The sequence below is a fragment of the Salminus brasiliensis genome, chromosome 2 (genome assembly GCF_030463535.1).
Source record: "Salminus brasiliensis chromosome 2, fSalBra1.hap2, whole genome shotgun sequence".
Classification (NCBI taxonomy): Eukaryota; Metazoa; Chordata; class Actinopteri; order Characiformes; family Bryconidae; genus Salminus; species Salminus brasiliensis.
The window spans coordinates 2,738,436-2,762,901 of NC_132879.1; the positions used below are offsets into that span (position 1 = coordinate 2,738,436).

Sequence of the window (24,466 nt, forward strand, 5' to 3'; positions counted from 1 at the left end):
CTTTTCTAAATATATTAAAACATCTGCACTTTTAGATCACACTAGTCCATCTCAATGTTTCTTGGCTAACCAATTTGTGTAGGTAAACATACACTCTATGGACAAAAGTATTGGGACATGCCTCTTAATCACTGAATTCAGATGCTTCATTCAGTACCATCGCCACATATAAAATTAGTATATGTATAAAATCCAGCCCTTAGTCATGCAGTCTGCCTTTCCTCCACACATTAGTGAGAGTGGGAGTGGGTTCTGTAGAGCTCACTGAGCTCCAGCGTGGTTCTGTATGTAATAGGAGCTCAGCACCGCTGCACCAACAACAACAAGTCAGCTGGTGAAATTTCCTCCCTCCTAGATCTTCCTCCATCAGCTGTGAGTGGTGTTATTATTATTGAACAGTGGAAGAGTTTAGGAGGAACAGCTCACAGAGAGCAGCTCATCCACCGAGTGTCTGTCAGACAACGTAAAGCTACAGAGCGGGGTCAGGGCCGAGTGCTGAGCTCAGAGCAGAGTGCAGAGACGCCTCCAGAGCTGCTGCTGCTGTTAGAGCTTAGAGCAAAGAGGGACCAGCTCCATATGCAAAACCTTCAGCTCCGATGATGCTGATACCAGGTAATCTTTAGAAGGGACTACTCAGACCTTCCTCTTCCTCTATCCAGCACTTCACGCAGGCTTCATAAGTCACTACCAGTGCCAAGTCTTAACACCCAAATCTAACCGGCTACAGACAAAAGCTTTCTGTCAAATTCCTGCGTAAGAACCCATAACACTTCCTTCTAAACGATTACTTCCACCAAAGGAGATGCATTTGCTTTACGGCTCCTCATGCACGGCAGTTGCAAGTTAAAACCTAATGTAAAAAGGTAATAAACAACATAAAGCGTCAACAACAGACACTATTAAAGCTCTCTAAAGGGAGGCCGCAGCTGTTGTTTTCTTGTTGCTTTGGCCGTTAGACTTCACGTTAAAGGGCTTTGCCATTTACCACATTCTCGCCGGAGCTAGTGAAACCATATGGTAAAACAAGATGATAGAAATTCACAAGACGCAAACGTCCGTAAGGCTCTCTAAATGTCCAAATCTACACTGATGAATAACAGCAGCAACAAACCATCTACCTTCTTCTACTGCTGCCCTCGCTTTCCTCATAAAGCACACTTTCAGCGATGCTCTGGAGTCGTCTGAGGGAAGAGCTCTGACACTTTTAAAGAACTAAAGAGCAGTGGAAGCTTTTATGGCAGTAAAGGGTTCTTGAATTTGAGAAATGTCTGAGTTCCATAAATTTGAGGAATTAAAGAATTGAGGAATCTTTGAAGAAATTAAAAAGTTTAGAATTTTCGATAAATAAAGTTCTAGAACCTTTTGAGGAATTAAAGAAACCTTTTAAGAAACTAAAAAGTTTAGATATTTTCTTTTTAAATGTAAATTTTCTATAAAGTTCTAGAAGCTTTTGAGGAATTAAAGAATTAAGGAACCTTTTAAGAAAATAAAAGGTTTAGATTTTTTTTTTAAACTTAAATGTAAAAAAATAAAGTTCTTTTGAGAAATAATTCAGTCACCAAAGCGCTCTAAAACCTTTAAATAAGTAAATAGTTTTGGTACCTTTTAAAAAAAAAATGAAATAAAAAAATGTTCTGAAATTTATTAAGAAACTAAAGAGTTTTAGGTTTTTATAAACAACTGAAGAGTAATTAAAGAGTTCTGGAATCCTCAAGGCGGGTCAAGAGCTTTTACAGATTCAAGAAATTTCAGTCTCATGCCTGCCCCTGTTTTGTGCTCTGTCCTAGCTCCTCCTGTGTTCCCACATGTGCCTCCTCTGTAGCCACGCCCCCTTGCTAGTCCTAGGTGTCCTTTTTTAGTCTCTGTATAAGAACCCCTTTGTTTGAGCATTTCCTTGTCTGGTCTTGGCGGTTCGGGATCATGGCGGTTCACAGTGTTTTAGCTTGGCTGTTTTGTTTTGTTTAGTTTCTGTTGTTTTCCTGTGTTCGTCTCAGTGTTAGTCCCCTGGTTGTTTCTCTTTGTCTTCTGTTTGTTTGGTTTTATTCTCCTTTTAAGAAACACCTGCAGTTACGTCTGCCTCCGCCTCCGAGCTCCACACACCGTGACATTCAGAATGTTTTATGGGACTAAAGAGTTTAGGAATGTTTTGAGAAAAACTGGGGGAACTAAAGAGTGTTTAAACGTTTTACAGAACTAAACAATTCTGGAACTTTCTGAAGAATTAAAGAGTTTATGGAAACATTCAAAATTAAAAAATGCTTTTGTGAAGGTTTTATTTGAGCAGTTAATGTTTAGTTAGTACAGCAAACCTCACCTCGAGTTCCTCTAGTGGAAATGTGCTGAACATTTCAAAGAGTTCCTTAAAAACTTCTACATTTCTCAAACCTTTTAAGGAGCTAAAATGTTACGGAACTGTTTTAAGGGGGAAAAAAGAACAGTTTAAGGAATTTTGAAGCTTTTGAGGATCTAAAGAACTTCCAGAACATTTTGATGGACTGAAGAGTTTAGAAATGTTTAAAGAAAGGAACTAAATCATTCTGGAATTATTTGAGGAAGTAAAGAGTTTTGAGACCTTTTTATGTATCTAGAGAACGTTTTGAGCAACTAAAGAACAGAAGTAAACTGCAGGGCTTCTTAAAGGCCCGTTAAATTGAGAATCAGGCCTCCACTGTGACACCTGGAGGTCCAAGGCCCACAAGAACCTTCAACAGGGTACCAGGACAAGTTGAGGGCAACGTCTTGGCTCTCTTCTAGGGCACAGAGTTCCCAACATCCCACGCCCTAGTGAGGGCGAGACCAAGACACGCCCCCTCCGACATGTGCGCAGCCAGCCACACCTCTTTTTCGAACTGCCGCCGATGTCACCGACGTCACCAGTCAACCAACCAACACGCCTGGAGGGAAGCGGTGTATACCCGACTAGCAGACGCCAGTGACGACCAGCCCAGCACTACCCACACATCTACCCACCCGGGAATAAGAATGAATTCTGCCCTGCAGAAGCCCAGGCGTCGCCTTAGGGTACACTCCATTCAATTAGTACACCCTGTATCACATAAGCAACTCACTGTTCGGTTATGGGATGTAACCATTAGGAAGAGGCCTACCCCTTTAGATAGGCTGCAAGGGTGTTTGTACTATGAAAGGCATTATGAAGTAGTGCAGGTGCACCATGCCAATATGGTCTACATATCCGAATATGAGGATATAAAGCGTCCATGTTCACCTTATATTAAAGGTATGGTCATAATGTATTGGCAATATGTTGAAACAGGTCTATATGGCTGTCTTAAGTCACGGGTTATGTAATACTGCAAACTAACGTTTATATAATCAATTACTTGTTTTTCTTGAGGGTGCTGTTATCAACCACTGGAATTAAGGGTCAAGGGAAGACCTTGGCCCCCGCCCCCGTCCACACATAGTTATTTGAGTTATTTGAGTTATTTGAAAATCCTCCCTTTGATTCAAAATTTCACAAAACACCACCCTAGAGAGAGGGCCATGCTCTCTCTGGGCCCAGGCTGCCAATGGCTAGCAGATTGATCAGGATAGGAGTCCGCTGGACCACCCGCCCTCCCAACATTGCTTATTATGCTAATATGGGAATGATTTGCCTTATCTACCTAGACAGCCAAGCTTGGTCGGATATATCACATTGTGGATATATAACATTCAAAGACTGGTCGTTTTCTGTGCATGTTTGGTTAGTTGGGCAGCTTCGTCCCAATAGTTCTTACAGTCTGCAAAAAAGCATCAACTAAAAAAGCCTCCTCCAGTGGTTCCTCAAAAGCTCCCGAGTTCCTGAAAAGCTCCCGAGTTCCTGAAAAGCTCAAGGTTCTTGAAAGTTTCCCTTGGCGGAAATGTGCCTAAAAAGTTCCTGAATGCCTAAAAAAAAAGATTCCTGTGGTGGAAACGTGCCTGCATTGGCCATGCAAGGCTCTAAAGGCCTCATGGGTGTGGGAGGTCGGCCCCACTGGATCTGCTTAACATTCAGCTCTTGGAGAAAGGGGCCAATGCATGTGTGGCCATGTTCCTTTTCTCTGAGTGTATTCATAGAGCGGGCCGCCAGAAGAGCCAACACAAATGGAGACGTCACGCCCACAGTGTGTCCTCGGAGGCTGAAAATACGTGTGGGCTTTGGGATCTCCTCGGCTGGCCCGGCCGGGCGATAATCCGTCACCCCCCTTCATCCAACTATTGAATTCTGAGAGGATTTAGGACGCTGTGGAGACTCGCAGGCAAAGTGCCTACATGCTGCTGGCTTTGTCTTTGGTACCCACTTAGAGAGTGCTGAATGGACCTCTACTGGTGTGAGTGACAGGGTATGAATGACTGAAGCAGCCGGGGTGGAACTGAATTGGTCCAAAGTGGGGTGAGAAGAGTATGGACTTTTATGGACGATTAAGGCTCGGTGGGCATTAGTCTTGTTTACACTGGGATTTAAGCTCCAGCACCTGTGATTCACCCAATCAAGTCAGCACAAATAACATTGTGTTGAAAAGGATAAATCAGGGACCAGTGCCATAAATTGTGGATGGAGCTTACATGACAAAAGTATTGGGACACGTGTTAATGCTTAACAGAAACAGAGCTAAAGTCACAACAAAAGCTAAAGCACCTACAAAAACCAATGCTTCTCTCAAATGTTTGTGGACACCCCATCTATTGGCCCCATATCTATCGCCAGCTGTGGGCTAGAGGGGTATAAAGATCCCCAGCATTGACTGAGCTGTGGAAGAACTGTGTTCTCTGGAATGATGGTGGTGGTGTTGGTGGTGCTCCATCCAGTTCTTTTGGATTGGATTATTTGTGGAGTTAGGGATGATGAAGTGGGTTGTTGGTGATCATCATCCAACATCCTGACCTCACTAAAGCTCTTGTCACTGATTGCAATCAAATCCTAAGAGGAATGCCCTAGAACGCCTGGACAGTAGAGCAGCAGAAACAATAAACAAGTAGGTGTCCCAATACTTTTGTCCATTTATTGTCTTATATAATGGGCCATGTCTGCTGTGCACACCTGATCATTTGCTGTGTTCAAAGTGTTCTATAAGTTCAGATATTCTCCTAATCAGGGAGTTCAGTTATTTCTGACAAGAAAGTGCGAGCGTGATCAAGCTGCGATTCAAACCTGCGCATCACACGGCTCCTCGGCAGGAGGCCGCAAGTGTCCAAGCTGATAAAACACAAAGTTTGGCTAGTCGTACTTCCTCTTGAAACGACGGCACTTTGTTTTGTGCCGAGTCCTTGTTAAGAAGAGCTTTCAATCTGAAGTTCTTCTCTCGAAATGAAGGGAACAGAATCAAGAGATACCATCTGATAGCGTTGTTTTCGCAGCCACTAACAACTGCTGAAGTACTCAACCTCGAGGACCTGCTGGTTGTGATACCCACAGCTTTTCTGTTCCAATTAGAGAGTACTTGTAAACAAGCCCTGGATGGAGGCTCCCGAGTGGTGCAGCTAAGGTTTTGTCCAAGAAAGCACAATTGGCCCGGCTCTCCGGGTGGGAAAGATGGCCTTGTTCCCCTCTCGCCTCTACGGCTCAGCATGATGCAAAGCCAATCATGGGTATCTGTCAGCTCTCATCGTGGAGCTTGGAATTAGTGCCTGCCTTCCTTCAGTTGTTCAACTGTCGTCCGATGACGTCCAATGACTTGGCCCGCAGTCTCTTTATCTAATCAATCAATTAACGATGGCTAGACTGGTTAAGACTTAGATGCTCAACCTACCTTCAGATGCCATTCAAACCATTTACCACCCTGTTATTTTACTGTCTCTAATAACTGTGTAATTACACATTAACGATCTATGTAATAACGATGTAACTGCTGGTGGTGTACTCCATACAGCTGAACCCATGTGGGGCCTGTATGAGAAGCCCAACTGGAAACCATTTGGGACATTTTGTCCATGGCCCCTCACAGGGATGCCCATTAGGGTCTGTGATGGGACCAGGAGGGGTTTGACCAGGGCCCCATCTGGGTTCTACACTGCACATGGGACACAGACGGGTCTTACAGTAGCTTAAGCCGGGCTGTAATGTTCGGAACATGTTTTCCTGTTACAGTAAGAGAGTAAGTAAGTGTTTATAGCTTATAAGCATTTATAAGTGTTAATAGCTTATTAATAAATAAGCATAGACCATCTGAGATGAAGAAACATCAGACTAAATGATTTGTGAGGAAAAGGCTGGTCCTGATTGGTTGAAGCTGAGAGCTTTAACTCAGACTGATAGAGAAGATAGAGGAAGAGAAGGAAGCAGCCGAATCTGAGCTTTAACAGCAGAGATGAATGTCACTGTTGACCTATACTTTTTGGACAAAAGTATTGGGACGCCTGCTCATTCTGTTTCTTCTGAAATCAAGGGTATACAAAGTAACTGTCTCTCTACTGTCCAGGGAAGAAGAAGGCTTTCTACTCGATTTAGAAGCAGGAGCATTGCTGTGAGGATTTGATTGCTTCAGCGACAAGAGCATTAGTGAGGTCAGGATGTTGGATGATGATCACCACCCCACCTCATCATCCAACTCCCCAACACATCCCACCCAAAAGTATTGGATGGAGCACCATCATCATCATCATTCCAGAGAACACAGTTCTTCCACTGCTCCACACCTCAATGCTGGGGGGCTTTATACCCCCTCTAGCCCATGCCTGGCATTAGGCAGCAGCATGGTGTAAATAGGTTCATAATTATCTGCTCCAGAGAGTCCTATTCTATTGGCAGTACTTCTCTAAAGAGATCACATCTGTTTCAGCAATAAATGCAACTTAAAGCAACTGAATGCATTCATTAGAAGGGGTGTCCATAAACATCTGGACATGCAGTGTATTTATATGTGCTATAGCTGCTTATTAATGATCTGTAAGGTGTTTATGACCCAATTATTAACCAGTAATAAACAAAAACCATTCATTAATTAATGAATGGTTTAATGAACCATTCATAACCCTTCATAAGGTGCCAGATTATTACTTGTTGAGCAGGACGCTGCTGTCGCTGCAGGTCAGAGCCTCCAGGAGGACCTTCTTCTCTGAGATGGCCGTGGAGGAGTGGAACTTCATCCAGATAAACTCCCACACGTCCTCGTCCATCAGAGATACGCCGGTGCAGTAGACGATGTCTCGTACGTTGGGGGGGATCCTGCAGAGATCAGGTTCAGGTTAGTATTGAGACACAATAAATGTAGCACACTATATGGGCAAAAGTATTGGGACACCTGCTCACCCAGGTGTATTTAAAAGAAAAAGTGTATATCTTGCTGTACAGGAAAAATTTCTACTAGATTTTGGGTCATTGCAGTGAGGATCTGATTGCTGTGGAGACTCAAAGAGTCTCATCATCATTTTTGGTATCTAGTTGACGCTCTTATCCAGAGTGATTTACAAGGTTACTCGTATTACAGAGGTGGGCCAATGTAGTGTTAGGAGTCTTGCCCAAGGACTCTTATTGGTGTAGTGCAGCATAGTCACCCAGACTGGGAATCGAACTATAGCTGAGTGGCAGGTAGTGGTGTTATCCGTTGCGCCACACCAACCACTGCACATCTGTGTCTGCAGTGGGCACAACTTAAAGTGGCTGAATGCATTAATTGGAAGGGGTGTCCACAAACATGTGGACATACACCTTTTTTCATTCAGGTGAATTCACAGATTAGTCTTTATAGTCTGACACAAACAGCAACTTCATGCCACATGCTATTTATTATAAAAGGGAAACTCTGCAGAGAGGCCTGGTTGTGGTGCTGCCAGTTCACCAGATTGTACTTTCCCCAAATTAGTCTATCCAACTCTTTACATTTAGCCAGTTAAATGATCAAAACTCTCATAACTCAAAAGTTCTCATAACTCATAGTTTTAACTTCTGAATCTCCGCTTGGTCAACAATCCATACTGAGTTGAGTCTCAAAACAATCTGTTTACTGTTTACTCCCATCTGAAGGTTAGAACTCCCCCTATCACATGACATACCCAGACTGGGAGGCTTTTACAATGAAGCGCTGAGCCCTTGCTGGCATTTAAACCGATGACCTCCTCACACTTGATGAGCTGATGAGCAGCAGTTAGACCGTAGGGCCGGTGCAGAGCTGTGAAATTCCACTCCATACAAACCCAGTTCTGAGTAAATTTACCTTGTCTTCTTTCTCAGACACGGCTTCACAGCTCTAGAGTGGAGCGACTGTCTTACTGCCTCCGACAGGAGATGATAAGTTCAAATCTCATCAACAACACAACCCTCCATAGTCAGGAGTCTGAGACTAGGAAGACCTCCCTCACATTGTGATAGAGGTTCTTATGTTTTAGACAGTCTTACATATATTATCCTTATTAATTATTACATTATTATTTTTCATTTATTGAATTTAAGTTTATATTTATTTGATTGTATCCGTTTATTTTAACAAAATTGTAGGGTGTTTTCACACCTACCTTGTTTAGTCTGGACATTAACACTTTTTTTAAAGGTGCAGGTATCTGCAGAGAGGGCGAAAGGCCTTGCTCAAGGGTCCAACAGTGGACCGAGCCCGGGTATCGAACCCACAACCCTGTCATCTATAGCCAGGAGCTCTAACTGCTGAGCCACCACTGCTTAGTTTGGTCCAAACCAAAATAGCAGGTGTAAAACGTGCCTTGGGCCATGAGTTATGAATCAAACCGAACCAAGACTGGGTTGATTTGCAGGGTGAAACACTATTTTTGGATAGTTTGGATTTTCAGACCAATTACAGGAAGCTGAGGCATGCCATTGTCAAGCATTAAACAAAAGAAGAAGAAAAAGAAGCAGAAAATCATTAAAAATGAGTGTCAGGAGCTCATGAGGGCGATTAGATCTATGGGTGATGACATAACTGTTGCAGGATGAGCTCGTTCGTTTTGCAAATTGAAACTCTTCTCACGTTCTGAGCTTGAAGTCGGCCCTGCTGGTAGTGATGATGTAATATCAGCAGTTTAGTAGAACCAAACCAATCGGTTCATTTATTTTTTCTGGATAAGGTGACCCACCAAGGTGACCCACCAAACTGACCCCCCCCAACACACACCTTTCTCCAATCCAATCAGTCATGTATAGGGAGATGCAGCCCATTAAACTACAATATGACACCAGTTTCAGAGCTAGGGTTCCTATTCTTTTCCTTCAAAACACCCTCCAGCAACAAAGAGTGCAAGTGGACTCAGTGGTACCATTAGCCATAAACGTACCCCAGTGTTCTCTAGAGCCACAGAATCACACAATAAGACACTTGCAGTAACATGTAGCTCACATCCACTAAAAACAAACTAACAAAAGCTAAAGCTGAGCGCAGTGCAGTGCGGTGCGGTGCGGCTCGGCTCGGCCATTTCCTGCGTTCTATTGCTTTGTTTGGAGGCTTTTATACTGAGGCACGCTAATCTGCTATTGTTCACTAAGTCAGTTTTCCACTTCATCAAAGCCAGTGATGTTCACACACATACACACACATGCTCTCGCAGACACTGGCCTACATTCAGCAGTGTGTTCAGTCTGGCAGCGGCTGACGCCTGTTTGATCAACCTGCTGGAAATTGCTAACGTTTAGTTTACTGGAGCACCACGAGAAGATGCACAATTGCCCTTGTTTTCAACTATTTGAAAGCTTTCCATCTGGAATGAGCCTGTGTCGCTCTGTTTGAGGAGGAATTTGTAGCGTTGTCTGGCGCTGAGCGACATTACAGAGTCTAACTGTTTGCTGATGAGGGGCTTCAGCTGAAGAGAGGAATGTGTGTGATTAGACTGAGTGTGTGTGTTTGTTAGAGTGAGAATAAGACTGATTGAAGGCTCTTGGGCCTGAGAGTTCTGCATCACTTCTATAGGGAAGCTTCAGTCGGACTGCTGTGGGTGCGGCGCCCCCTGACCAACTACACAGACAAGTAGACTTGAGAATACACTGAAGGAGCCATTGGGCACATGTATTGACTGATTAAGGTGTTGTTTGATGTAGAAATAGTAAGTGTTTGAAACAAAGGTAATAGTTAAACAAGCCCATTTACCACCCTGTTATTTTACCTCAGCACTGCTTCACTGGGTTTGTCTTTCTAAAGTCCTGTCAAAAAATAAGCAAAAGTGACACAAGCGTTCCCTTATGATGTGTATTTAGTTCCAGTTTGGTTCGGCTGAGGTAGATTATATCTAGTGTTAGCTTCTAGCCTAGCCTGAAGCCCTGCTTGCCTGTTTGAGTGGATTTTACTTTGACACATGCCGATTGATTTTGGGCTCCTTTTCTGTGGTTTTGTGGCTTCTTATACAGCAAACCTTCACCTGGAACCTGTCGAGGTAGTCCACTGTGGATTTTGAGGTGTGTTTAAGATTGTTATCCTGCTGCAGAAGCTGTTTTACACATAGTGGGATGTGGTAGATGCGGTCAGATCCTCCAGAACAGGTCGGTTAATTAAAATCAAAAGGGTCATTAATTGCAATTCACGTAATGTGGTATACACTATACATCAGCTCATGCTGAGGGCTCACACCTGACCATGGTCAGCTCCGCACAGAGTGGGAGAGACCAAACGAGTAGGAATACTGGGAAAGACGAGGGCTAAGAAGGCCCAAGGACTCTTTAAGCTGATGGGCTGTTTATGGTATAAATAAAGACACTCTTGGTGGCTTCCCATGGTGGTCTGTTTGTTTGCTTCCAGGACTTGTGAGCCTTTCCAGTCATGTGACTCAGGCTGAGATCACAGCTATTGTGTTGTCCATATGGTTTGTTCTATGTGGGTGAAACTTCCAGGGAGCTGCGATCTAGGATGTGTGAACAATGTAGTGCCATACGTTGCGCTGATGTTAGCAATCCAGTGCCACAGGGGTCATTCAAGCTGCGATCTCATGGTAAAGGTTGGGGTAGTATTGATAAACTTCGTAATCTAAGAAAACTTATTTAACACATCGTCTACATACACAATATGTAGACAATGTATACAATGTATTTCTTAATGTACTGCCCCCTTTTTACCCTTCCAATGCCATGTTTAGGCCATTAGATGGGGTAGAGAATGAGGGGACCACACTTGTTTTGTACACCTGATAAAGGCCTGGCCCTGGAAAAGCCGTGGTCACAAGGCCTGGTTCCTGTAGAAACCCTAGCAAACTAGTCTGGAGTCTATTCTTCTGAATATCAGGAGGCACCTGAACAAATGGTCGGTTGAAGCTTCCAGAATTTGCTGGTATTTAACTGAATCTGTTCTTCACTCTGGCACTGAAATTTTACTCTAGCACTGTGTTACTGGCTGCAAGACAAGCCCAAAGCAGGAAACAGTTGGAGAGGTGGTCTTTTCATGATATTCTGCACCCTCTCCCACCGTCCAAAAAACTTTAGCAGCAAGATGACCCAATAACCTCCTCAAACAAGCACTGAAAGACTCTCGACTCCATGATCCAAGGTCATATATGTGCAGGGGTTGCTGCACAGTAAAACAGTGCACCGCCACTACCGAGTCTGCAAAATGTTCCTAGAGGTTTTTTTGCAAAAATAAAAAAAATGAGGGTTTTCATTTGTTGAGAAATGATTGTTTGATCTCAACCTGACCCCCATTGTTTATGTTAACCCTCTACTATCTTCCTACAGCCTTCTCTCCTGGTGAGCATCAGATATTGTAACGTTCAGAGTACATTTACATTACATTTACAGCATTTAGCTGATGCTCTTATCCAGAGCGACTTACAAGGTAACTCGTATTACAGAGGTGGGCCAATGCAGTGTTAGGAGTCTTGCCCAAAGACTCTTATTGGTGTAGCGCTTCACAGTCACCCAGACCGGGAATCGAACCCCAGTCTCCCACACGGTGTGGTAGCTCAGTGGCAGATAGTGGTGTTATCTGTTGCACCACACCAGCCACCACAGAGTATCCTGCAGCTTCTTAGAGGAGCCCATGGCTTCTGTTTGTTGGGGTGGGAGGTCTGAGGTGAAATTTGCATCACTTGGTATCACTTTCCTAAACAATGACTGTGAACAAGCGATAGTCCTAGTTAAGGTCTGAAACCTTGATAAAAGGCATCTGAGCACTCAAATCATTTGGGGTTTCATCTTTAACTTCATGCCCAAGCCACAAGTTTTCGGAGTCCGGCTCATGGCGTGAGATTTTGAGCAGGGGGTGCCCAAACTTTTGCATGCCACTGCATGCATCTGGGCCTATGACAGACAGACAGAGAGAGAGGGAGGGAGGGAGGGAAGTCAAGGAAGGACAACCTGCTTCCAAGACTGGTCACCCTATTAACTCTTAACATCATTAGACAGAACAGCCACATTAAACGCTCTCGTACAGCACTCCCTCCTGAGGAATCCCACCCCACCCTCCCGCCCTCCCTCCCGCCGACTCGCCCCGATTTCAGGTGAAGAACTCTCAGAAGGCTCAGACTGCTCTCATTTTTCATGCGCTCTAAAATCGTAAGCCATGTTTCAGCTGTTTGGCTGCTGCCTTAGCATATTTCATCAGAGGGGAATACATTTGCATAGCACAAGCTGGACTAGACCCAAATACAGCGCAGAGCGCTGACTAAAGAACCTCAGATCAGCACGTCTAGCCAACATTCATCCAAGCTACGTTGAGAGATGTGATGACAGAACTTATCAATCAATCAATCAATCAATCAATTGACAGCAATGTAATTTTAAAAATTCATTCATTTTAATGTATCTTCTAAGCTTCCTACACTGCAAAAAATGACAAAAGTATTCAGACACTTCTTTCAGAGTGTTTATTTTTATTCTATTTTTATTTTAAAGTGTTTATTTACAGTGTTTAATTTATAGTGTGTTTATTTTATAGAGTGTATATTTATAGTGTTAAATTTATAGTGTTTATTTTTTAGTGTGTTTATCACTTTATAAAATAAACACACTATAAAATAAACACTATAAAATAAACATGCTATAAATAAACACACTATAAAATAAACTTTAAAATAAACACTATAAAATAAACATGCTATAACATGTTTATTTTATAGTGTTTATTTATAGTGTTTATTTTATAGTGTTTATTTTATAGTGTTTATTTATAGTGTTTATTTATAGTGTGTTTATTTTATAGTGTGTTTATTTTATAGTGTTTATTTATAGCATGTTTATTTTATAGTGTTTATTTATAGTGTTTATTTTATAGTGTGTTTATTTTATAAAGTGTTTATTTATAGTGTTTATTTTATAGCGTGTTTATTTTATAAAGTGTTTATTTATAGTGTGTCTATCTGAAATCTTAGCAGCATTTTGAAAAGAATATTTATTCAAAGGGGCCAAAGCATGATTTGTATTTACAGCAGTGGAGTAAACCTGAATTACACTCCTTGGCTGTAGGGGGAGCCCAGGAGCAAACATACCAATTTTCACATAATGCTACTTTAAACTGCTGTTAAAGTAAAATCATAAAGAGAGGTTGTACAGAACTTATCAATCAATCAATCAATCAATCAATCAATCAATCGACAGCAATGTCATTCTAAAAATGTAATTCATTTTAATGTATCTTCTAAGCTTCCTACACTGCAAAAAATGACAAAAGTATTCAGACACTTCTTTCAGAGTGAGCTCAGCAGCATTACAAAGCTCCCTTTACTGACACAGGCGTTTAGCTGTGCATACACAGCTTGTTTGCTTGTTTAATCACCGCTGAAAAGCATTGCCAACATAACAGGAGGCTCTGGAGCAGCCAAGCATGAGCTCTAAAGTCACCATGCCCATGAGCTCTGGGCTGGCTGTGGAGTGGTATATGTCCGAGTGGCATTTTTGAGCTATAACTAATCATCCACTACCAGACTTTACTAATCTTACCTTCTATCTAACGCTCTAATGGCCGAACACCATCAAACCCTCCCAGCAATGTTCCAAACTCTAGTGTAAGACTTTTGCCGAAGGGTAGAAGCTCTCACAAACTCCCAAACCTAAGCGACTCTGGAGGAGCCGATGTCCACAAACTTTTGGACATTGGTTCTCAGTGTTTTAAGCCATTTTACCTAGAAATTGAGTCTTGGAGATCTTGGTCGCAGCTGAAAGGAATAAATAAATGGCTAAAATGGAGGTGGAAGCTCGGCGTAATGGAGGCGGAGAGGATTTCTGGAGCTTAGTAGTGGCAGAGGCTCAGCTGGGGATGATTGCTCTGTTGAACATCGGCAAGGTCAAGTGCCAGCTGACGTCAGATCAAGCGGTGGGGATTTGCTGGAGCTGGAAGCTTGTCCGTAAGCTTGAGGTCAGGAGCTCAAACCCATAACCGGGAGGAGCTTCTGCTCCGAGATAAAGGGATTGAGAGAATCGCCGAGCTACTTATTCCTCTTTCTGTTGTGTGAACAGCCAATAAGCCAAAGTTAATACACCAACAATGATTTCCACAAGCGAGCTGGCTCTTATTTCAGAGTCCTCATCACGACAAAGCCCGAGACTGAGGAGCTGGCCCTCGGTTCATTAACTCTGTCTTCTCTGTGGATCGTCAGTGATCCATTCAGAGGGTTTAATCTTGGTCCAGACTCTCGTAAGCCCACTTTCTCTTTAGTTGTTGTGTCTGGAGCTCTCTGCAGGCGCTCCTGTAGCCTTTAAAAACTGTAAACAAGGGGTTAAAATGTCAAATTTAAAAGACATTCAGGCCTTCGGTGGGTTTGGTGGCGTGAAACGATCGGTTCTAGATAACCTCCCCCAGTCAGAGCTGGAGTTCTACAGTGGAGCTGAAGATCTGAAGCTCCTCACTGAAGGTTCTTTCACCTAATGGTGATGAAGACGCTGCCTGATGCCTGAGACACTGTTCTACCAGAGTTCTGAGAAGATCCTGGGTCTTCTTAATGATGGTGGGATACAAGTAGAAGTTTCATTCAAGGCAATATAGCCTCCCAAATAAACCTAACCCCTATTTTACCATCTTTAACAACCCATGCCACAAGAACTAGGACACATGTAGGGACACCTGTGGGTTTGGACGGTAAATAAAGTGCCTAATATTCAGTCTCCACGATACGGACCCTTAAAATAGGTTCAAACTAGAGCGTTTTCTACAGGTGGGCAAACTCTGCGCTTGTTTCTCGTGCCAAAGCCTGAGACTGGGCAGCAGAGCTCGAGTTCATTAAGGAAAGGCCTACGGCTGTTTGGTTTCTAGAATCACGGGAATTGCAATAAGGCGGAAAAAGACACTTCGGCTGATACAGATTAAGCCACTCCAAGACCACAGCGGATCTGCAGTGAAGAATGTCCACTGGCAGTGTGATTGATTCTGAAACCAGGGGAAAGATCTGGCTGCAAAACTGGCCTTTAGTTTGGTCTAAAGGGAGGGAACCTGCAAATGATCACAAAAACTCAATAGTTGAGCAGCAGCTCCTAGCTGAACTCCACGCCTCCGCCGTTTATGAGTAGATCTTATTTTATAGAGTGTTTATTTATAGTGTTTATTTATAGTGTGTTTATTTTATAGTGTTTATTTATAGTGTTTATTTATAGTGTGTTTATTTTATAGAGTGTTTATTTATAGTGTTTATTTATAGTGTGTTTATTTTATAGTGTTTATTTATAGTGTTTATTTTATAGTGTGTTTATTTATAGTGTTTATTTTATAGTGTGTTTATTTTATAGTGTGTTTGTTTATAGTGTGTTTATTTTATAGTGTGTTTATTTATAGTGTTTATTTTATAGTGTGTTTATTTTATAGTGTGTTTATTTTATAGTGTTTAGTTATAGTGTGTTTATTTTATAGTGTGTTTATTTATAGTGTTTATTTTAGTGTGTTTATTTATAGCATGTTTGTTTTATAGTGTTTATTTTATAGTGTTTAGTTATAGTGTTTATTTTATAGTGTGTTTATTTATAGACTGTTTATTTATAGTGTTTATTTTATAGTGTGTTTATTTATAGTGTTTATTTTAGTGTGTTTATTTTATAGTGTGTTTATTTTATAGTGTGTTTATTTTATAGTGTTTAGTTATAGTGTGCTTATTTTATAGTGTTTATTTATAGTGTTTATGTTAGTGTGTTTATTTATAGCATGTTTGTTTTATAGTGTTTATTTTATAGTGTTTATTTTATAGTGTGTTTATTTATAGAGTGTTTGTTTTATATTGTTTATTTATAGCGTGTTTATTTTATAGTGTGTTTGTTTTATAGTGTTTATTTATAGTGTTTATTTTATAGTGTTTATTTATAGTGTTTATTTTATAGTGTTTATTTATAGAGTGTTTGTTTTATATTGTTTATTTATAGCGTGTTTATTTTATAGTGTGTTTATTTTATAGTGTTTAGTTATAGTGTGTTTATTTTATAGTGTTTATTATGTTTATTCTTACACAAGCAATTGCAGCTGTAACAGCTGTAATTTCCCTCCTGGGATCAATAAAGTATTTCTGAAGTTTAGAATCTGAGCGTTCCACAGGATTTCGTGCTCGTTTTTAATTGAACTACAAGTCTGAAATAATAATGGAAGAAAATTCAACAATCACACCTGCGAGGATCTGCGAGGATCTGCGAGAATCTGCGAGAATCTGCGAGGATCTGCGAGGATCTGCGAGAATCTGCGAGAATCTGCGAGGATCTGCGAGAATCTGCGAGGATCTGCGAGAATCTGCGAGAATCTGCGAGGATCTGCGAGGATCTGCGAGAATCTGCGAGGATCTGCGAGAATCTGCGAGGGTTGGTTGGGAGCAAGGTCATCATGAAGCAATCAAAGCAGACGTGCCTGCCCCCCGACGTGTAATGGGTTTAATGTTTTATTTACCGAAAGGCTGTGAGAGAATTGTGTGTGGGCGCCGATCTGCAGCTTTTCTCTTTAAATAAGCTCGGCTTTGTTTTTTATTTATTATTCTTTTATTAGAACGCACCGCTGACAGCGTCAGAAGACCAGTTCACACCGATTTATCACAAACTCTGGCAGAGCTGCGAAACAATCCTTTAACTAATGTCCTTGAAACAACAATGACGCTCGTTCTTTTGTTGCCTTTACAGTATTAATATCACCAGTGTTCTGTTGTACAAAAGCTTTAACAGCTGCTTTCAGTCCTACGAATTTGTTTGGAGCTGGAAAATCACTTTTTAATGGGGTTTTGTTAAAGGCAGAACAAAAATTGACCCAAATGAACAATAAAACGCTGAACAAAAAGCCTCGCAGAGTTTCAAAGCCTCCAAAACATCTTAGAGGAGAAGAAAGTAACTAGACGGTGGAGTGAGTTGATCATTTCTTACTGTAGAGGAGAGCAGGACGAGTCTCCAAAGCATCCAAAGTATTCTTATCCATGCAGTTATCTAATCAGTTTATTTACAGTGTTTATTTGTAGTGTTTATTTTATAGTGTTTATTTATGGTGTTTATTTTGTAGTGTTTATTTTATAGTGTTTATTTTATAGTGTTCATTTATGGTGTTTATTGTATAGTGTGTTTATTGTATAGTGTGTTTATTGTTTAGTGTCCATTTTGTAGTGTTTATTTTAGTGTTTATTGTTTAGTGTTCATTTTGTAGTGTTTATTTTAGTGTTTATTGTTTAGTGTTCATTTTGTAGTGTTTATTTTATAGTGTTTATTTTATAGTGTGTTTATTTTATAGTGTTTATTCTGTAGTGTTTATTTTATAGTGTTTATTTTGTAGTGTTTATTCATAGATTATTTCTTTTATATTGTTGATTTTATAGTGTATTTATTTTAGTGTTTATTTTATAGTGTGTTTATTTTATAGTGTGTTTATTTTATCGTGTGTTTATTTTAGTGTTTGTTTATAGTGTTTATTTTATAGTGTATTTATTTTATAGTGTTTGTTTATAGTGTTTGTTTATAGTGTGTTTATTTAAAGTGTTTATTTTATAGTGTGTTTATTTTATAGTGTTTATTTTATAGTGTATTTATTTTATAGTGTGTTTGTTTATAGTGTGTTTATTTTATCGTGTGTTTATTTGATAGTGTTTATTTTATAGTGTGTTTATTTTATAGTGTTTATTTTATAGTGTATTTATTTTATAGTGTGTTTGTTTATAGTGTGTTTATTTTATCGTGTGTTTATTTGATAGTGTTTATTTGATAGTGTTTATTTTATAGTGTTTATTTTATAGTGTATTTATTTTATAGTGTATTTATTTTATAGTGTGTTTGTTTATAGTGTGTTTATTTTATCGTGTGTTTATTTATAGTGTTTATTTTATAGTGTATTTTTTTATAGTGCGTTTGTTTATAGTGTGTTTATTTTATCGTGTGTTTATTTTATAGTGTGTTTGTTTATAGTGTGTTTGTTTATAGTGTGTTTGTTTATAGTGTTTATTTTATAGTGTTTATTTTATAGTGTATTTATTTTATAGTGTTTACTTGAACTTGGACTGTCAATCAGATAATCAGCAGAGCGGCGCATAAAACGACCAGTCTCTAGTCTGGAGTTCCTCAGAATGGTGTTATAAAGAAAACACATCCAGTGAGCGTCAGATCTGAAGTTCTGCAGACGGAAAAAAACACCTCGTAGATAAAAGAGGTCAGCAGAGAACGGCTGCTCAGGCTGGTTGGAGCTGACAGAAAGGCTACAGTAGCTCAGATCACCATTCTGTACAACTGTGAAGAGCAGAAAAGCACCTCCAACCTTGAGGAGGATGGAGCTACAACAGCAGAAGACCACATCAGGGTCCACTTCTGTCAGCCAAGAACAGAAAGCTGAGGCTGCAGCACTGGCTCAGCACAGCCTCACCAACACTGGACAGCTGAGGACTGGAGGAACGCTGGCCTGGTCTGATGAGTCTGGAGTCTGGAATCCATGGACCCAACCTGCCTTGTGTGAACAGGCCAGGTGGGTGGAGGTGGTGGTGTGATGGTGACGGTGTCTTGGCACACTTTGGGCTCACTAATCCAGAAGGACGCCTTTGGGATGTGGTAGAGCGGGAGATTCGGGGCTCTGGGACAATCTGCAGGAACTGGGTGATGAAATCAAGTCAACATTTTGGACGAAAGTATTGGGACGCCTGTTTATTCATTGTTTCTTCTGAATTCAAGGATATTGAAAAGAGCTGATGCTGCTTTAGTTGGAGTGACTGTCTCTACGGTCCAGAGAAGAATAGCCACAAGAATAGGGAGGTCATCCCCAACTCTCCAACTCATCCCAAAAGTATTGAACGACACCATCCATCATAGCATGATGCAGCATGACGCCAATAATATGTTCATGTTGCTTATCTGCTCCAGAGAGTCCTATTCTATTGGCAGTACTTCTCTTTGTGTGCATTCGTAGATCAATGCGTGCACCCTAAAGTGGCTAAATGCATTTATTATAGGGGTGTCCACAAACATTTGGACATATATGGAGTCGACAGCCCTAGTGTTGCACCTCTGTTGAGTATTGTGGGACGTCCTGCTCATTTCCATTCTCTCGGAGCGTGAAGGGTGTGATCAGGCAATCTCTCTACATTATCACCTTCACTATAAAGCCAAAGGACAGAGCCATTTCTCTTTTACTGCAGTAGGTGCTCATCCTTGAATATTGAATTAGAGGTTTTATTCGCCACTCCAGAAGGCCGGGGGAGGTCAGTGCCGTGGCAGCGGGAAAAGAGGACGCCAGAGGCTCGCCCAAACAGCCAGGTCACAACTTAACTTAAAAAAAAAGGCCAGCAATAACGCTCCTGGCAAGTCCATAAATCGCCAAGGCCAGCTTTTTATCGGCTGTTCAATGCGGACACTCCTTCTAACGAAGCTGCTCGGCCTCCTCGCTCTGCACTCGCGCCGGTGCTTTTATTAGATCAGTCAGATCAGAGGCATAAACACATTATTATAGTTTGGAATGTGTGTATAAATGCTTTGAAATAACGTAAATCGATGCCTAAAACCTTTGATAATGGGACACAAGTATTGGGACACCTGCTCATTTATCGCCTCTTCTGTATATGATTATGCAATCTGTGTGTGTGTGTGTGTGTGTGTGTGTGTGCACTTCAAAGTGGAAAGACCATATAATTTATTAAATTGTAAAGCCAATTACCCATAACCCATCAATACCCCCCCCACACACACACCTCATCGACACCATTAAGGGGGGACTAGCACATGCAGCCCCCCCCCGTCTAAAATAGGTGCTTATTTTCCGAACTGCCATTTTTTGAAATACAAGCCATTTTTCCAGGGGTGCTCAAACTTTTGCACAAGACTGTATAAAACCATATGTTATGTAGTTCTATGTTCCTTAAGGAAACGTTTAAATTTGCTCTATATAGCACCAAAAAGAGCAGCCCTACATTTGTAACCCGGATAAACCAGCAATGTGTGTGTGTGTGTGTGTGTGTGTGTGTTTCTCTGTACAGCTCCTCTGCAGCTCCACAGGGGAAAAGCTCTCACTACCAGAGAGGTGGAGCAGAATCTCTTGCCTTTGGGTACAGCGCGCACACACACACACACACCTACACACACACACACACACCTACACACACACGCACACACACACACACACACACACACACACACACACACACACACACACACACACACACACAGACACACACACCTAGGTCTTCTCTCAGAGACCTTAAGCTGAGTTTTAGGATGCTTTCACACCTACCCTGTTTGGTCCGGACCTTCAGACTTTTCAGTTTGCTCTCAACCAAAACAGCAGGAGTGGAAAGCCCCTCGGACCACAGGGCCAAAATAAATCTGCTCTGATGACAGAGGTGGTCTCGGCCCAGGTCAAACAGGACCACGTTTGGGTTGGTTTGCAGTGTTTGGATGGTTCGGAATTTCGGACCACATTACGGGACGTTTAGGCAAGCTATCGTCACCCATTAAACAGTAGAAGAAGAAAAAGCAGCAGAAAAGGACAAAAGTATTGGGACACCTGTTCATTCCTATAGAAGAAGATATACTGTAGTTATAGAAGTATATGGAGTCATTATACTGTAGTTATAGGTGTATATAGTTATTATACTATAGTTATAGAAGTATAGAGTCATTATACTGTAGTTATAGAAGTATATATAGTCATTATACTGTAGTTATAGATATATAGTCATTATACTGTTGTTATAGAAGTATATAGTCATTATACTGTAGTTATAGATATATAGTCATTATACTGTTGTTATAGAAGTATATAGAGTCATTATACTGTAGTTATAGAAGTATATAGTCATTATACTGTAGTTATAGATATATAGTCATTATACTGTAGTTATAGAAGTATATATATATAGTTATTATACTGTAGTTATAGAAGTATATATAGTCATTATACTGTAGTTATATTGTAGTTATAGAAGTATATAGAGTCATTATACTGTAGTTATAGATATATATATAGTCATTATACTGTATTTATACTGTAGTTATAGACATATATAGAGGCATACTGTAGTTACAAAGTATATATATATATATATATAGTTCTTCCACTGCTCCACAGCTCAATGCTCCTGGGGGGCTTTATATACCCCTCTAGCCCACGCCTGGCATTAGGCAGCATGGTGCCAATAGGTTTATAATGTTTACCTGCTCCAGAGAGTCCTATTCTATTGGCAGTGCTTCTCTATTTCAGGACCTAGCTGAGCTGTGTGTGACCAGATCCTTTTTGTTTACACTGTAAGAAAAACATCAACCTCGGTTCAGATGATTCAGGGGTGTAAACGCCCTTCCTTCACTACACTGTACCGCAGGCGAGTGGTGTGTGCTGGTGGATCAGCGCCGTGCCTCCGAACGCGTCTCGGCGGCTGTTCTGGGAGGATGCATTAGAGGAACAAATAGGTGTTGCCATGGACACTTGGCGCGCGGCGGCAGGGCTGGCGAGCTCCTCTGCGAACTCTATTGATCACGTCTCAGACTGTCAGCTCGCACCAACAACACACAGCCCCAACGCGTGCTCTGATGCTAATGCACTCACTCGCTAGCATTAACAGCCTTTCAGGACGGACTGCTGTCACGGCTACACACACCCAGACACGGCTACACACTCCCCCTGTACACACCACACACACTTTCTGAACATCTCACTGTGCTTCAGCTTCACATGCTTTGGTAAATGCAGCAGCATCAGTGAGGAGTGATATGAATATGAGGGGTGATATGAGTGATATGAGGGGGCAGAACTACCACCACCCTCAATAAACAACAGTAACTCTATATACTGCTATAACTACATAATAACAGTCCATTATACAGTTACTATAGTTACAGTAGTGAATATGAACTAAAGCAATAAACAAATAGTAACTCTATATACTACTAAAACTATAGTTGCTAAAGTTATAGCAGCATACAGTCGTAGTGTCGAGGTATATAGGATTACTAAGGTCATAGCATAACATGGAGTTATTATACTGTAGTATATATGGCAATTATTTTGATATTGTGGCACATATGGCTACTACAGTTATAGTAGAATGCTGAGTTATTATACTGTAGTTACAGTAGTATATAGGCATAATATGTTGTAAACATTATTTTGTACATCTAGTGGTATATAGGATTAATATAACTATAGTAAATGCAGTATATAGCATTATTAAACTGTAGTAATATATAAAGTTACTATTGTTATAAGAGTATAGAGAATTGTTATACTGTAGTTATAGTGAGATATAGCATTATTATATTGTAAATATAAAAGAGTAGTATATAAGAATACAATAGGTATAGTAGTATATTGGGTTACAGAAGGTCTAGTAGTATATAGAGTCATTATACTGTAGTTTTAGAAATATATAGATTCATTATACTGTAGTTATGGAAGTATATAGTCATTATACTGTAGTTATACTGTAGTTATAGACATATATAGTCATTATACTGTAGTTACAGAAGTATATATATATATACACTCCTGTAACTACAGTATAATGACTATATATGTCTATAACCTTTACTAATTTACTATAGTTATATTAATCCTATATACCACTAGATGTACAAAATAATGTTTACAACATATTATGCCTATATACTACTGTAACTACAGTATAATAACTCAGCATTCTACTATAACTGTAGTAGCTATATGTGCCACAATATCAAAAATAATTGCCATATATACTACAGTATAATAACTCCATGTTATGCTATGACCTTAGTAATCCTATATACCTCGACACTACGACTGTATGCTGCTATAACTTTAGCAACTATAGTTTTAGTAGTATATAGAGTTACTATTTGTTTATTGCTTTAGTAAATATTCACTACTGCAACTATAGTAACTGTATAATGGACTACTATATATATATATATATATATATATATATATATATATATATAATTTCTTTTTATAAGTCTCCCAGTCACTTCTCATCTCTTACAAATCTCTCTTCTACACCTCAGAGATCTTTCAGCAGACTATCAGAGCAGTAGGAGAGCTCATGCTTTTCTCACTGGCTTCCCAAACCCCTCACAGTTCAGCGCTGATGTAGATCTCCTCTCTTCTCCGAAGGCGGGGTTTAGTAGACAGATTTCAGAAACCAGAGGAACAATACTTGGATCTGCTTTATTGCTCCTCAGAGGGAGATAAGAAAGGACATCTTCCCTTTGAGGAGTTATTGTGGTAAAAACAGCTATACATATGGCGACAAGGGTGTAGCTATAGCTGTACCCCTGTAGCTATAGAAACGGACCTGTGGCAGGCACTGCAGTAATGAAGGATGTGTGTCTGAGTGTGTGTGTGTGTGTGTGAGTGTGTGTACCTGTTCTTGTTGTTGGATATCCACTCTGAGATGAGGGACACAGCTTGGCGGTGGCAGTGCTTATTCCCGAAACTACAGGCCAGCATGATCACCTCCCTCTGCAGCTCTCTGGGAGAGAGAAACATGGAGAGACGGGTTCCTCAAGGGTCCTCTAGTACAGACAGGGTTTCTATATGAAGCCATGGCAACTCAAAGAATCATCTGAATGCTTAAACTGTTGTTTATTAAAGCTTGTAAAAAATCTTCCTTCTGTCTGCGGTGTTTAAACAGTGACGCTGTTTGTGAATATATCTACATCGATGGGCGTGGTGGTCTTGAAATGAGAGGTGTTCAGGTCAATTTCTGGTGTATTGCTGTGTATCTTGGCAGCGGAAAACACAGGAGGAGCTCCACTGACTGAAAACAGCCTAGGCAGACGTTTATCAACAGTCAGGCGTCCGTTGCTATCTCGGCAGTGAATTGTCAACACAGGCGTGTGCAACGCAGCGCTCGTACACCCCCCCACGCTTTACACCACTGAAACAGCAACCCGCCAAGGTCAGTCTGACCGCACCTGGCTCTTGAAGGGTGCGAGAGACGCGCTGATTGGTTCATTGTTGCACGTTACGCCCAAAAAGAAAAGAAAAAGCCCATGATTAATTAAGATACTCAGTACATGACTTTTTAGTGTTTCGAGCCGAGCAAGGCAAACTTTTCCCGTCGTTACCATAGCAAAGACACACCGACACGCCCCCTAAAGCCCTAAAGCTGTGCTCACCTAAGATCGCTAAAGTAGGGTCTTCGTTTTTTGATCAAAATCTATATTAGTTTACATTACTTAAAACATTTTATTCAAGATTTAGTCAATTTAATATTTGAAATATTTGGTGTA

The 24,466-nt window shown here is 40.8% G+C and overlaps 1 protein-coding gene across 1 annotated transcript in view; it reads right to left on the minus strand.

Annotated features, from left to right (window-relative positions):
* The window catches only part of LOC140550261 (thyrotropin-releasing hormone-degrading ectoenzyme-like), a 341,162-nt gene that overhangs the window by 15,166 nt on the left and 301,530 nt on the right, over positions 1-24,466 (minus strand). Inside the window, exons 16-17 of the mRNA XM_072674121.1 lie at positions 23,596-23,703; positions 6,980-7,147 (exon numbers count right to left, since the gene is read on the minus strand). Of these exons, the coding sequence (XP_072530222.1) occupies positions 6,980-7,147; positions 23,596-23,703 (276 nt within the window). The remainder of the gene's footprint in view (positions 1-6,979; positions 7,148-23,595; positions 23,704-24,466) is intronic.